The following is a 12,044-nucleotide window of genomic DNA, read 5'->3' as shown; positions in this document are numbered from 1 at the left end:
AAGAGGCATAAAGGCCCATATGGAGGCTTTTGAGAGAGATCAACTGAACAATTTCTGGTTTCCGGATGGATGGAGATCAACTAGACTAAGAAATGTTAGCTCTAAATTAAATATTTGTTCCAAGATATTTAGCAACCAAGATCTTCTAGAAAGAATCTTGTCTAAAGACATTAATAATAGCAATACGGAGTTTTTGATAGGACTAGTAGAATTCAACGGAGCCAGTAAGGCAGAAGATATTGCTTTCATAATCCTTACGGAGGCCGATGAAAAGCAATTATAAATATATGAAGAAATTGTTAAGGAAAACGAAAAAGAACGGTCGGCAATTTTTGAAATGATTCAGAGTCATATTTACATTTTAAGAGGCAAGATGAATGGATATAAGGAGGATAAAAAAAAATGTTTTTAAACGTCAACAGATTATTGAGGATCTATATAATGAATTAGATAGGGTTCATCCCTCTGGTGAAAAGGAAAACATCGCTTACGAGGCTTGCACAACAGCACTCAGAGAAAATTTTCAACCCTACGAAGAGTTAAATAAGAGGGTTGACAAATTTCAGATGAAAATTATTGGCAGGGTTCTTCTATTAATTAAAAAATTCTAGACCGCAAAAAGAATACACCTCTCAATTAAACAAAATAATTGAGGAAAATATACAAGAAGAAAGACATGCCCGTAGGGAGGCCGATAAAAATATTACCAGGAGTCCGCAAAAACAATTTACAGACTAATGAAAACTCGCTTGGGAAATTCACAGAGTGACCTTTTATCGCTAGTCAGTCATGAGGCGTCGGACAGCTATAATAACTTGCCCTAGGATTAATCGGGAGAAAATAAAATTACCAAGGACTTAACACTTTTATGGGAAACAAGCTACTTCGTTGACTACGGGGGGAGGTGTACCGGCCCAAAAAACAAAAGGGGCGGCTTAGCCACCCTGTCGAAAAAACGAAATGCTTGTTACTCCAGTTCAAAGTGTTGATAATCCAGTTCAAAGTGTTGAGTAAAATTTGATTCCTCTCAGCCTTTTTCTAAAAATTGCCATAATAGAGATGAGAAAAAAACCTACAAAAGAACAAATCGGGCTATAGCCAACTATATAGCAAACATTGATAAGTTTATGAGATCGCATGAAATAAAAGGAAAACTAAACAGAAAGTTGACTAATATTGTAGTTAACTCAGGAAGAGAACAAATTTTTGTGCAAATGGACCTAATTAAAAAGACAGAAATAAACCATAGAAATAATATTACAACGGTATGTTATTATGGAGATAAGCACCAATGCCCGTCTGCTTGCGTAAGAATAGAAATGGCAAAGAAGGACGGTACAGTCCAGAGAAAAACTATAAAATCAGGCTTAGTATCTACTCTAGCACAAGATTATTTATTAGGAGGAAACTTTAGGGATACCGGAAATCTCCTATCCTTAAAAGCGACTTGTTTAACAATGAGAAAATTACAAAACTACACTAAGACGGAAAAACATGCAACATTGACAAGGGGAGAAGGTGGACCGGCCCATAAAACAAATTGGGAGGCTGAGCCACCCCTCTCAGAAAAACGAAATGCTTGATAATCGTTTTCGAAATGTTTATAATCCACAAAAATGGGATGCGGAAGTAAAAAGACCACATAATATTGAAAATAAGACGTGCGAAAAGGATTTTTCGGGAAAATTTGCAGAAAATAGAAAACTTGAGAACACTTTTAACGAATAGGAGATGCCGAAAAATATTTACCAAAATGAAGCACTGATTGTACCTGAGAAAAATGAGACGAAATTTATTGTACGCGCTTTTCCTCGTATAGTTCGTGAAATTTTAGTTCAATATGAAAAACCAAATGTTGGAATTCAGTTCCCGTTCGATAATGAACTATTTGTATCGGTAGCAAACACAAAAAAGCTTAAAAGAGAGTAAAAAGATATTAAACGGAACTACAATAAAGAAAGGCAGTGGAAGATGGTGGACACTGGAGTCCAAATCCGATTTAACGATGATTTATTATTTTGCACGAATGATAAAATTGAGAAAAGTAGATGAAAAGAGAAATGCAAAAAAGAGATTCAGCCTGCAGTGGCGAAAAATAAAAAATTAAATGGGCTATGCCTAGCTAATATAAATAATAGGGAGTAAAAAGAGGTCCAAGACCCAATGGGAAATTTACAAAATTACAATAAGATGAAAAAGCATAGGAAGGAGGAAAAGGCCCATGACATATTAAAAGAAACTTCCCATAATCAAGAAATAGACTCGACTTGTCAACAACGGTTTACGGAAAAATTGGAGGTACTGAATTTTGGGTTGGATTGAAAAAATTTGTGAAGAAATCAGAGACTGGTCTTATCAACTCAAAAGAGATTTTGATCCTTTATGAGGGGGGGGACTCCCTTGGGGAAGATCCCGTGCGGGAAGTCGTGAAAGATAGCCCTTTTCCTCAATGCACAACTGGCGGACAAATTGTAATCTCTTTACTGAGATTTGGCCTCTCTGATCTGGAGTCTTTAGGGGATAGTCGCTCCCAGTAACTTCATATTTCACCCAAACCTTTGTCCAATAACCCTATTCATAGTTTTTACTCTTCATGGGAATCGACAATTATTTCCGGCAAACCGTATTCAGTATCCAAATTTCATCTTCAATTAGTATCAACGCCTATTCTTCATTTGATTATCTCAGGGGAGGGAACACAGAATGAACTGATTAATGATTCACTGAAACTCTTTGCTGATTTCTTTGTGACCCTTTCGTATTCAGAGGCCTGTTTGTATTTGGCCTTGTATTGTGTAAAACTATGCCAAGGGTCAATTTACATTTTAAGTGAGATGTGGTGCTGTTTCCACTGACGGAAATTAAGAGGCTAGTTCAGCCAACTTCTCATGATGGCTGGCATTGTCGAATGTGCCAGAAACTGATTCTCTGCTCCTCTCAAATGTAATTTCGTGAGAGCAAGAAAAGTTGTATTTTTGTTTGTGCTGAGTACAATCATTTTCTGCGAATCTTGGGAACTTCAATTTTCAAAACCTAATGCGGATGCCATACGATAGAGACCATGGTGGTTCTACAGAAAAGACATTTGGATGACGACAGATCCTGAGCCAAGCAGTGGAAGCACAGGCACTGGTGGAAGAAAGAAGAGAAGATAAACAAGTTTGGTGATTTGAAGTTGGGTTATTTATTTTATGTTTTGTGTTGTTGTGCTCTGACCTATGGCGTGGTGGCGGTAATTTTTCTTAGGAGGGAGGTGTTGGGATCTTTGGCCCCTTTTGTTTCAGAAAAATGCCCTTTTTATAAATTTAACTTCATTTATCTTCCATATCTAAACCCCGGGAAAGCTTTTATTACGAAACTTCTAAAGGAATCCACTAATTAGCTAGTTTTCTGGAAAAGCCAGGTGAGCGATGACTCATACAGCTTAAATTTATAGCCCGAGAAGCTTCAAAGGATGCTGGAAGTTTTATTTGATTCGGCCATTCATCGCCTTTGGTCAGAGGTGCGCGTGCAAAAGCGGGGCTCAAAGTGTTTTTATTAATTTTAAGAGTTTTTAGTTAGTTCAGTTTGAGTTTTTGTATAGAGTTGAAATAGTGAATACAGTAAGCAATCTTGTCTTTATATCTTTGACCTATTTCGATTGGCCTAGGTAGGGTCGGGAACCTACAGCGAGACTGAGATTAGATTAGCTTGGTATAGAAAAAGAATCGTATACTAACCCAGAGATATATCCTTGAGGGGGGAGTTCGATCTTTATGGTACCTGAGGCCAAAGAGTGTGGCACACGGAATCCACTCGGAAAGTGTACTCGCCAGAGAACCCTGACGGTTGTGTAAACCGCCAGAGACGGGAAAGTAGAAATTCATGGCGTGTAGAAGTTACACTGGCTTTTGGGGTACCGCCAGATTACTCTGGTGGCATTAGAGGTTTTTTCCCCAATTTCAGTGGCGAAGACCATCATCTTTGCCCTCCCCTCAATACTTATGCTTTAAAAAATATATATATAAAATATCGAAAACCCGCAGGCTCATCTTATTGGAGGCTGTGTTTAAAAACAACCATTCCTTGAACCACACTGCCTTTTCGTTTACATAGTTAAATAAATGAAAACAAAGAAAAACGGGCATACTATTTTAAAACAAGACAGTCGACAAAAAAAGCGTTAAAAAATAAAGAAATTCAAATAGTTCGATGTGTATTTTTTGTCCACTGTTTTGTTTTAAAATATTAGCCTACACCCGTTTTTTTATATTTTAATTTCTTTAATTTTGCTTAAAGACACTGAGATTTTATTGAATTTCAAATTTGTTTTGAGTCTGGAACAAAAATACTACAGCATGTAGATTCTACATGTCATATGCTAGATTCTTACAAGTTTATGCATTAAAAAACCCTGTATTTTCCGTAACATGAAAAGTCAAATATCAGAAATGTAGTTTCAGGTTACTAACACTTTGGGTGAGTCCTAGTAAAAATTTCAAAAATTTTCAAATTTAAATGTAAAAACTTCAAAAGACTTTTGGCTGAGTCAAAGTAAAAATTAGTTTATTGAATATTGTGAATGAGATACTAATTAAGCGCAAAGGATGTAAGTACAGCAAAAACAAATAAAGAATTTTAAATTTCATGTGATGAGGGGCGGGGCAAGGGGGTGATTTTCAATCCCTCCTCTCTGGATCGTCACCTAAAATCAATGTAAATAGCATAAAATCCATGTATAAACGCTACCAGTGGGATGCTTATTCGCTAAAAGAGCTCTGGTAATAGCTTAATTCAATTGCATAGATAGAAGACAACTCGGAACATTTTTCATTGATGTTTTTTTTTTATCTCTAACCCCCTTCCCTGGAAGGGCCAAAAATGTAAAGTCGTTAGAAATGAAATCTTGATTTACTATAAAATATCCGTGGACTTTATAACAGAAGAAAAAGACAGAAACAAATTTTTCGTTTGACTAAATCTCGGGAAGCTAAAATTAAAAAATTATAATAGCTGGAAAATTATTTAATTGATATAGTTTCCAAGAATTTTGAAGAGCACCTTTTGGAAAAGGAGGGGCTATTATGAACTTTATCTTATTTATTAGATTATTCGATGTCCTAGGGCATCAGAAATGGCAAGCCACCATCAAGACTTTAGAAGTAGTTCGCTGCTGAAATTAGAAAACTGTTATCCTGGTTTTAGATTCCAAAGTGTAGTACCAAGGGTACCAAAGACCCTGTTTTACTGAGATTTGGATTTCTGCCCCTCCAACAGCTAATCTTGAAGAGATTACCTGATCAGGTTACAAAATGTGGGCTAAGAAAGCAAAAATTATAGGGTTGTGTTAATTAAGTTTGCTCTCTAAGTAGTATTTGGAATGGTTTTGGAATATAATGTTACCCCCCGCCCCCCCCCAATCTACGTGCAGGCATGAAATATAAGGTTCAATAAGATGATAAAAGTGCATTAAAAAGGTAAACTTACGACTGTGCCATCAGCTTCAGCCTGTTCTTCGCGACCTCTCTGCTTGAATTTCATTTCACCCATGTGCATGACAGCAGCAGTGCCTTTGTAAACGTTGTCTTTCTCTTGTTGAGTGAAGCCAAGGATGTCAAAGGCTTTCTGATTGTGAAAATATGATTTATTGATTAAAAACTGGATTTCTTAAGAAAAATCTAAGAATTAATTCAATTATAAACATTAAAATATTGCTTTTCTTTTAGTATGCGAAATATTTTTGAGAAAAATTCGCTTAGAAACACCAAAAAGCTTTTTTTTACTTGAAAATGATGATTTTCATTTTGCATTTACAATTATATATTTATAACTTATTTGGTTTTTCAAACAATTCGAAATTTATTTTTATGAAACAGTAAGAAATTCTGAGATCCATTGCCCTTTTTCGCAGAATTTTATCGTATCTTCTAAGCAAGTTTTCACTTTCAAATATAAACATCAATCTTTTCAGGAGAATAATTAAAAAAGTAATAAATAACATTGAATATAGGAGTAAATAAGGTTAGTAGTGTAATAGATGCAGTATACCCTAACAACCAAAATACATTGAAGAGAAAAAAGGAGTTAAAAGGAGGCGACATTGGTGCATTAAAATCGTATACGGATTTAATTCAAGATTTCCTTTTAATCAAAAATATTAAGTTTCTCGAAATTTATTGGGCTGATTGGAACCTACTAATGGGAACATGAGTTTATAAGAAAAGTGTCATAGCTTTAGCTAACATTTTTAGTCAAGAAGTATCCAGCTGCACTACTATAAACTTGGGAATTTAAATAAGTGAATTGTTGGGCTTATTAATCAAATCAATGTTGGCAACGAAATTTTATACAGTGATGTTTCTCCATGTAACGTATATACAACTCAGATAAGCTAATGACTGAGCTCACTTTTTTAATAGCTATGGAGCTGATGAATGCTCTCAACGCAGATTATCTATTAGGTTTTATTAGTTATCTCACTCCTAGCCAAATACATCGGCCGAAGTATTCTTCAATTACATTGGCTATCTGACATAACTAGCGCGCCCACACAATGTCGCGCAATGTCATTGGATTGGATAATGCTACACCCGCGCTTGAATTGGATTGTATAACGCTCCGCCTGGTCAATTTCATTGGATATCGTCAACCTTTAGGGAGCCAAATTGTTTGATCGGATGACTTTTGAGCTTTGCAAAAATTTTGAACCGAGAAATCTTTATAAGCATCAATAATCTGTGCTCTCAATACATAAATTGAAGAAGGTTAGGTTTAGCCTTATTGTGTTGTTGAAACGGGATAGAACTCGAGATGATGTTATTTTTCGTCTAGTCCATAGAGTGTTAGTTAACAAGTTGCTCAAACAGTGTTTGCTGCTATCTTTCGCGGGTTAGGCCTACATCCAAGGAAGTTAGCGTTAAGCCGATATATCGGATAAAGACATGTTAGAATGTTCTCTGTGTGAGCTGTATTTGGAATCCCTGTCGTTAGTATGTATTTCAAGATTTAGAAATGATATCGTAGAGGCACTATAATACTCAGCTTGTAAAATCTTGCGGTTTAAGGGTTTACATACAGTGTATTAAATAAAAAAAATTAAATGATTAAAACTTATTTAAATAATCTATAATTTATTATAAAAAATATAAATGATTTATTAAATAAATAAATTATTTTAAAAATTGATCATGTTAATAAATCCTAGATAACAAATTAAACTATAACTGTAACTTAGAACAACTTAAATCCTAGATAACAAAATAAACTATAACTATAGCTGGGAACAAATAACTGGGAACACAAGTTTATGATGAAAGAGTTATTTTATATACAGTTGACTTTTACACCTATTTTTAATACTCATGGACGGAAAAGAGAAAACATAAACAAAAAGAAATCTTTTTTTATTTTTTCTTAGGGCTTTTGGTAATGCAACATTTAAGAACATGCAACGTAATTTACTTGAGAGCCATGAGCAACTGGTTTTAATAATCCTTTGAACATGTCACTACGTGAAAGCAAATTGTACTATTGCGTTAGTATCCAAAATTTTAGAAATCCACTATCTAACAATAATTTTTCATGTTCTTTAAATGATCGATGTGGGAACTTCGTGTAACCTTGCATTGCAAAAAATTCAAATTTGTCATAACTGATAATTAAGAACTCATGATGTTAGCGAATTATTTTACGAACGAAATGATTTTATACCCTGCATCTATTTTCACCTTTGTTAACAGCCAAAAACGCTTAATATAATTTTTTTTTACCTAAAGATTCGAAAAGGAATGTGTTAATCGTGTTTGTCTTCGAATAAGTTTTCGATTTATCCGACCATTTGGCTATTGGCTGATTGGGATTTTTAGGCAGCCAATACCTTCTAAAAAAGATAACTTTTGACAACAAGCTGGATGAGGATATTCTGGATGAGGATGTGCTGGGAGAGGTTTGCCAAGTAGTATCAATTTTATTTTGGGGATAAGAACATAATAAAATCGATCGTCTGAAATAAACCTGGCTTAATCACTATATTTTACTGTTTCAAGAAGGCAAATAAACTAAGGTGGGTCAGGTGGAGCTGTGGAAATGCTTCAGATCTCATGAGTGGTGTATAAGGTAAGGAAGGTTATCTTGTTCTAAGATAATAAAAGATTTTTATTTCAAAGAGTGTCTATCAAGAGCCTTGACGGTCCAAATTCTTATTTTGGAGTAAAAAAAGAGTGAAAGTAGGAAAAAAAAGAAGGAAAAACAGCAGTAGCCAAAAAGGGGAAATAAATTATAAAGGGGGTCAATCAATTTGGCATAAAAACATAACGTGGCTAAAAACATTGGACTGACGATAAAGCATCTTTTGTGGTTTTGAAAAGGGTGAAAATCCAAGCTATAGGAGATGAGGTCATGGGCATGGTATGAAAGTGTTTTGATGCTTATATTTGGTCGTGAAGGTTGTAGGGGAATGACTTACATCTGTAAATGCAAACTCCTCTCCATCGTCAACATTTGGGATAGTGAGCTTACCTTGAGCTACATTATGATAGTCTCGAATATCGTTAGACAGGAGACACATCTCTAAAGTTATAAAATGTAAAATTAGAACACATACAATTATAGAAAATTTAGATTACGGCACAAGAGTCTTTGTAAAGAAGTTAGAACTATCAAAGGTTATAAAAAAAAATTGTAACATTTAGGTGACATTGGTCACACCTGTCATGTAGAATGAAACTGAACCGTTTCTGGATGAAAAAAGCTTTTAAGTAAATGCGTTCCCTCCATGTTAGTAAATATTTAGTTAGTTATGCTCGGAAACCCAAAGGATTACTTATCATACAGCAAAAGCTAACTGTTCTACCGCTTGTCAGCTAAGGAGGCCATAAAAAAAAATTACTGACTTCCTAAGAGTTATTCTGCAATACAGTGGGTACAAGGAAGGATTTTAAATATATATTAAAAAACTGTTTATTATATATCACTATGATAGAAAAGCCAGTTTTTATATATTTCAGTAAAAAGAATAGCTCATTCCAGGATTAACTCGGATAAGTAACCTTTTGGGTGGAGAACGCAGGCAATAAATAAACACTACTAAGAAATTGGGTTAAAAAACAGCACAGGACAACTACTACTGCCTATAACTGACCAACTTACATCTGTCATATCGAATTCCTCACTATCATCAACGCCAGGAATAGAGGTTTTACCCTGGCTCACAAAGTGGTAGTCGAGAACGTTGTTGGAAAGCAAACACATTTCTAGGTAAAAACAAAGGATCAGAAGGGTGGAGGGTTAAAGTTATTTCAGCCAGAGATTTTCGACTTTCGGTAAAACAGTAGCTCAAATACTTTTTTTTTACTACGTCAAAGAGTATGGGTAACTTATAAGAGTGGAAACTGGCGCTAGTGTTAACAAAAATATCAACACCATCTAGCATTTGGCGACTGTTGGATATTTTTTCAGTGTAATGATAAGAATAATTGATTTAATCGGTCGAATTAGGGCAGTAATAAGTATCTGATCTCAGTTCCTGACAGAAAAATGATTACAAAGCTTGAAAAAATGCCATGTGTCGTCATATGCTACATGGCGTTGGTAGTTTTTTTTCTGTCGATACTAGCGCCAGTTTCTACTCTTCTAAGCTACCCATATTCTTTGGAATAGACAGTGAAACGTAAAGAAGGGGATTCAATGTGGAAATTTAGTTAGAAGGAAAATATTCAAATTTTGTATAGAAGGAAAAATCAGGTTAATACAATAAATAAAGCACAGTACAGTTGAAACAAAGTGTCAATCATTTTATTTGTCATGAGTAGAAAATTTTTTAACCCCCAAAACCCATGTTTAAGCTCAATCTTTTCAAATTTATTATCATTTCCAAGAAGAACAAGAATTCAAGAAGACCTCAATGGCGAATAGATTCCCATAATATTAGAATACTATCGTCATCCAATAAATAAAAAGCTGAGAATAGAAAACAAAAAAAGCACCCAGTACTGTCCAATTTAAAACTAATATGTTTTTCATTACTGTTCTGGATACATCAGGAATTAGGAAAAATCATGATAATACAATAAATAAAGCACAGTATAGTTGAAACGAAGTGTCGATCTTTTTTTTTATCATTAGTAAAAAAATTTCTAACCCCTAAAACCCATGTCTACGCTCAATCTTTTCAAATTTATTGTCATTTCCAAGAAGAACAAGAATTCGAGAAGACCTCAATGGCGAATAGATTCCCATAAGATCAAAATACTATCGTCATCAAATAAAAAAAAAGCTGAGAATAGAAAACAAAAAAAGCACACAATACTGTCCAATTTAAAACTAATATGTTTTTCATTACTGTTCTGGGTACATCAGGAAACAGGAAAAATCATGATAATAGAATAAATAAAGCACATTATAGTTGAAACGAGGTGCCGATCATTTTTTTTATTAATTAAAAAACTTTTTCCACAAAATAAGTTTTCCAAAGAAAAGTAAAGAACTCCATTAAACAAAAAATGAGCAAAAATAAAATTAAATAATCCACCAAGCTTGAAACTGCCACAAATCAGCATCAATAAATAAATGAAACTCAAAACGAGCAGAGATTAAAAGAAATAATCAAGTCAAACTCACAACGAGCAGATATTAACAAAATTTGGGCTTAAAACACCCATGCCTTCCCAAGGCCAGAACAGAATTTGCAATTTACTGAAAAAAAAATAATTTTTTTTACTTTTATAACTTTAATAAATCAAATAATATTAACATTTTGATTACTTAATATCAGTATATGTATATTAAACTGACAATGCAAATTCATTTGTATTTTTTCAGTAAAGTGCAAATGCACCTTATGGGCATGGGGGGGGGGCTAGTTGCTCTCCAATCACTTTCGACTATTAAAAAGGGCGCTAGCCCTTTGAATTTCCAATCGAATGAGTCTTTTTTGAAGTTTCTACGACAACACCTTCTATAAAAAACCTTATATGCCCCCAGGGCATAATTTATAAACCTTGCCCTGAGGGCTGTGGGGCAGTGTTTTCCTCAAAAAAATAATTTCTTTTAGAAAACCAGCTATACTGAAAAAAATGGCTATCTCAAAATTGTGACTATGTATTTTTCGGGAAATAGTGGGCGTGGAAGGGGTGTTGGCTGCCTTCCAATCACTTTCGACTATTAAAAAGGGCACAAGCAATTCCAATTTCCAATCGAATGAGCGCTTTTCGAAGTTGTTACGACAACTTTTTCGATACGAAGTGCCCTACTCTAAAGGACAAAATAATAAATGATACATTGGGCCAACATCGTTCTTATATGCTCTCAGGGTATAACTCAAAACCCTTGCCCCGAGGGTTGTGGGGGAGTGTCCTCCTCCAGGATATATTTTCTATCTGGAAATCAACTGCGCTGAACAAAATGGCTATCTCAAAATTTTGATTGGATGTGATTCGGGAAATGATGGGTGTAGGAGGGGGGGGGGGGCGAGGTGCTCTTCAATCACTTTTGAATATTTGAATGGGCACTAGCCACTCCAATTTTCAATCGAATGAGTCCTTTTCGAAGTTTCTACGACAACTCCTTCGATAGGAAGTGCCCGGGTATGGAGGAAAAAAAAACATTGTGCCCACGTCGTTCTTTACTTAGGCAGCGCTATCCCGCTGCCTATGATCATGAATAAAATTTATTTTAACCCCCAATACAAATATCTAGGCTCAATCTTTTCAGATTTATTATCATTTCCAAGAAGAACAAGAATTCAAGAAGACCTCAATGGCGAATAGATTCCCATAAGATCAGAATACTATCGTCTTCCAATAAAAAAAAAGCTGAGAATAGAAAACAAAAAAAAGCACACAATACTGTCCAATTTAAAACTAATATATTATTCATTACTGTTCTAGATACATCAGGAAACAGGAAAAATCATAATAATACAATAAATAAAGCACAGTATAGTTGAAACGAAGTGTCGATAATTTTTTTTTTTCCTGAATAGAATTTATTTTAACCCCCAACACCCATATCTGGGCTCAATCTTTTCAAATTTATTATCACTTCCAAGAAGAACAAGAATTCAAGAA

The 12,044-nt window shown here is 34.6% G+C and overlaps 1 protein-coding gene across 49 annotated transcripts in view; it reads right to left on the bottom strand.

The window, feature by feature from the left end:
• LOC148954387 (myosin heavy chain, muscle-like) overlaps positions 1-12,044 on the bottom strand; it is a 97,296-nt gene that overhangs the window by 66,804 nt on the left and 18,448 nt on the right. For 36 of the 49 annotated variants that reach the window (XM_089086418.1, XM_089086379.1, XM_089086384.1 and 33 more), the window contains exons 8-9: positions 9,127-9,230; positions 5,467-5,604 (exon numbers count right to left, since the gene is read on the bottom strand). In XM_089086418.1, coding sequence (XP_088942544.1) covers positions 5,467-5,604; positions 9,127-9,230 — 242 coding nt within the window. Of the gene's footprint in view, positions 1-5,466; positions 5,605-8,443; positions 8,548-9,126; positions 9,231-12,044 lie in introns of all 49 variants that reach the window. The other 13 variants (XM_089086426.1, XM_089086377.1, XM_089086382.1 and 10 more) reach the window with 1 other exon arrangement.

The sequence above is a fragment of the Artemia sp. Qi Xiang Cuo genome, chromosome 3 (genome assembly GCF_049724085.1).
Source record: "Artemia sp. Qi Xiang Cuo chromosome 3, ASM4972408v1, whole genome shotgun sequence".
Taxonomy (NCBI): Eukaryota; Metazoa; Arthropoda; class Branchiopoda; order Anostraca; family Artemiidae; genus Artemia; species Artemia sp. Qi Xiang Cuo.
The sequence above is the reverse complement of the archived record's forward strand: the minus strand, read 5'-3'. Positions and strand labels throughout refer to the sequence as shown.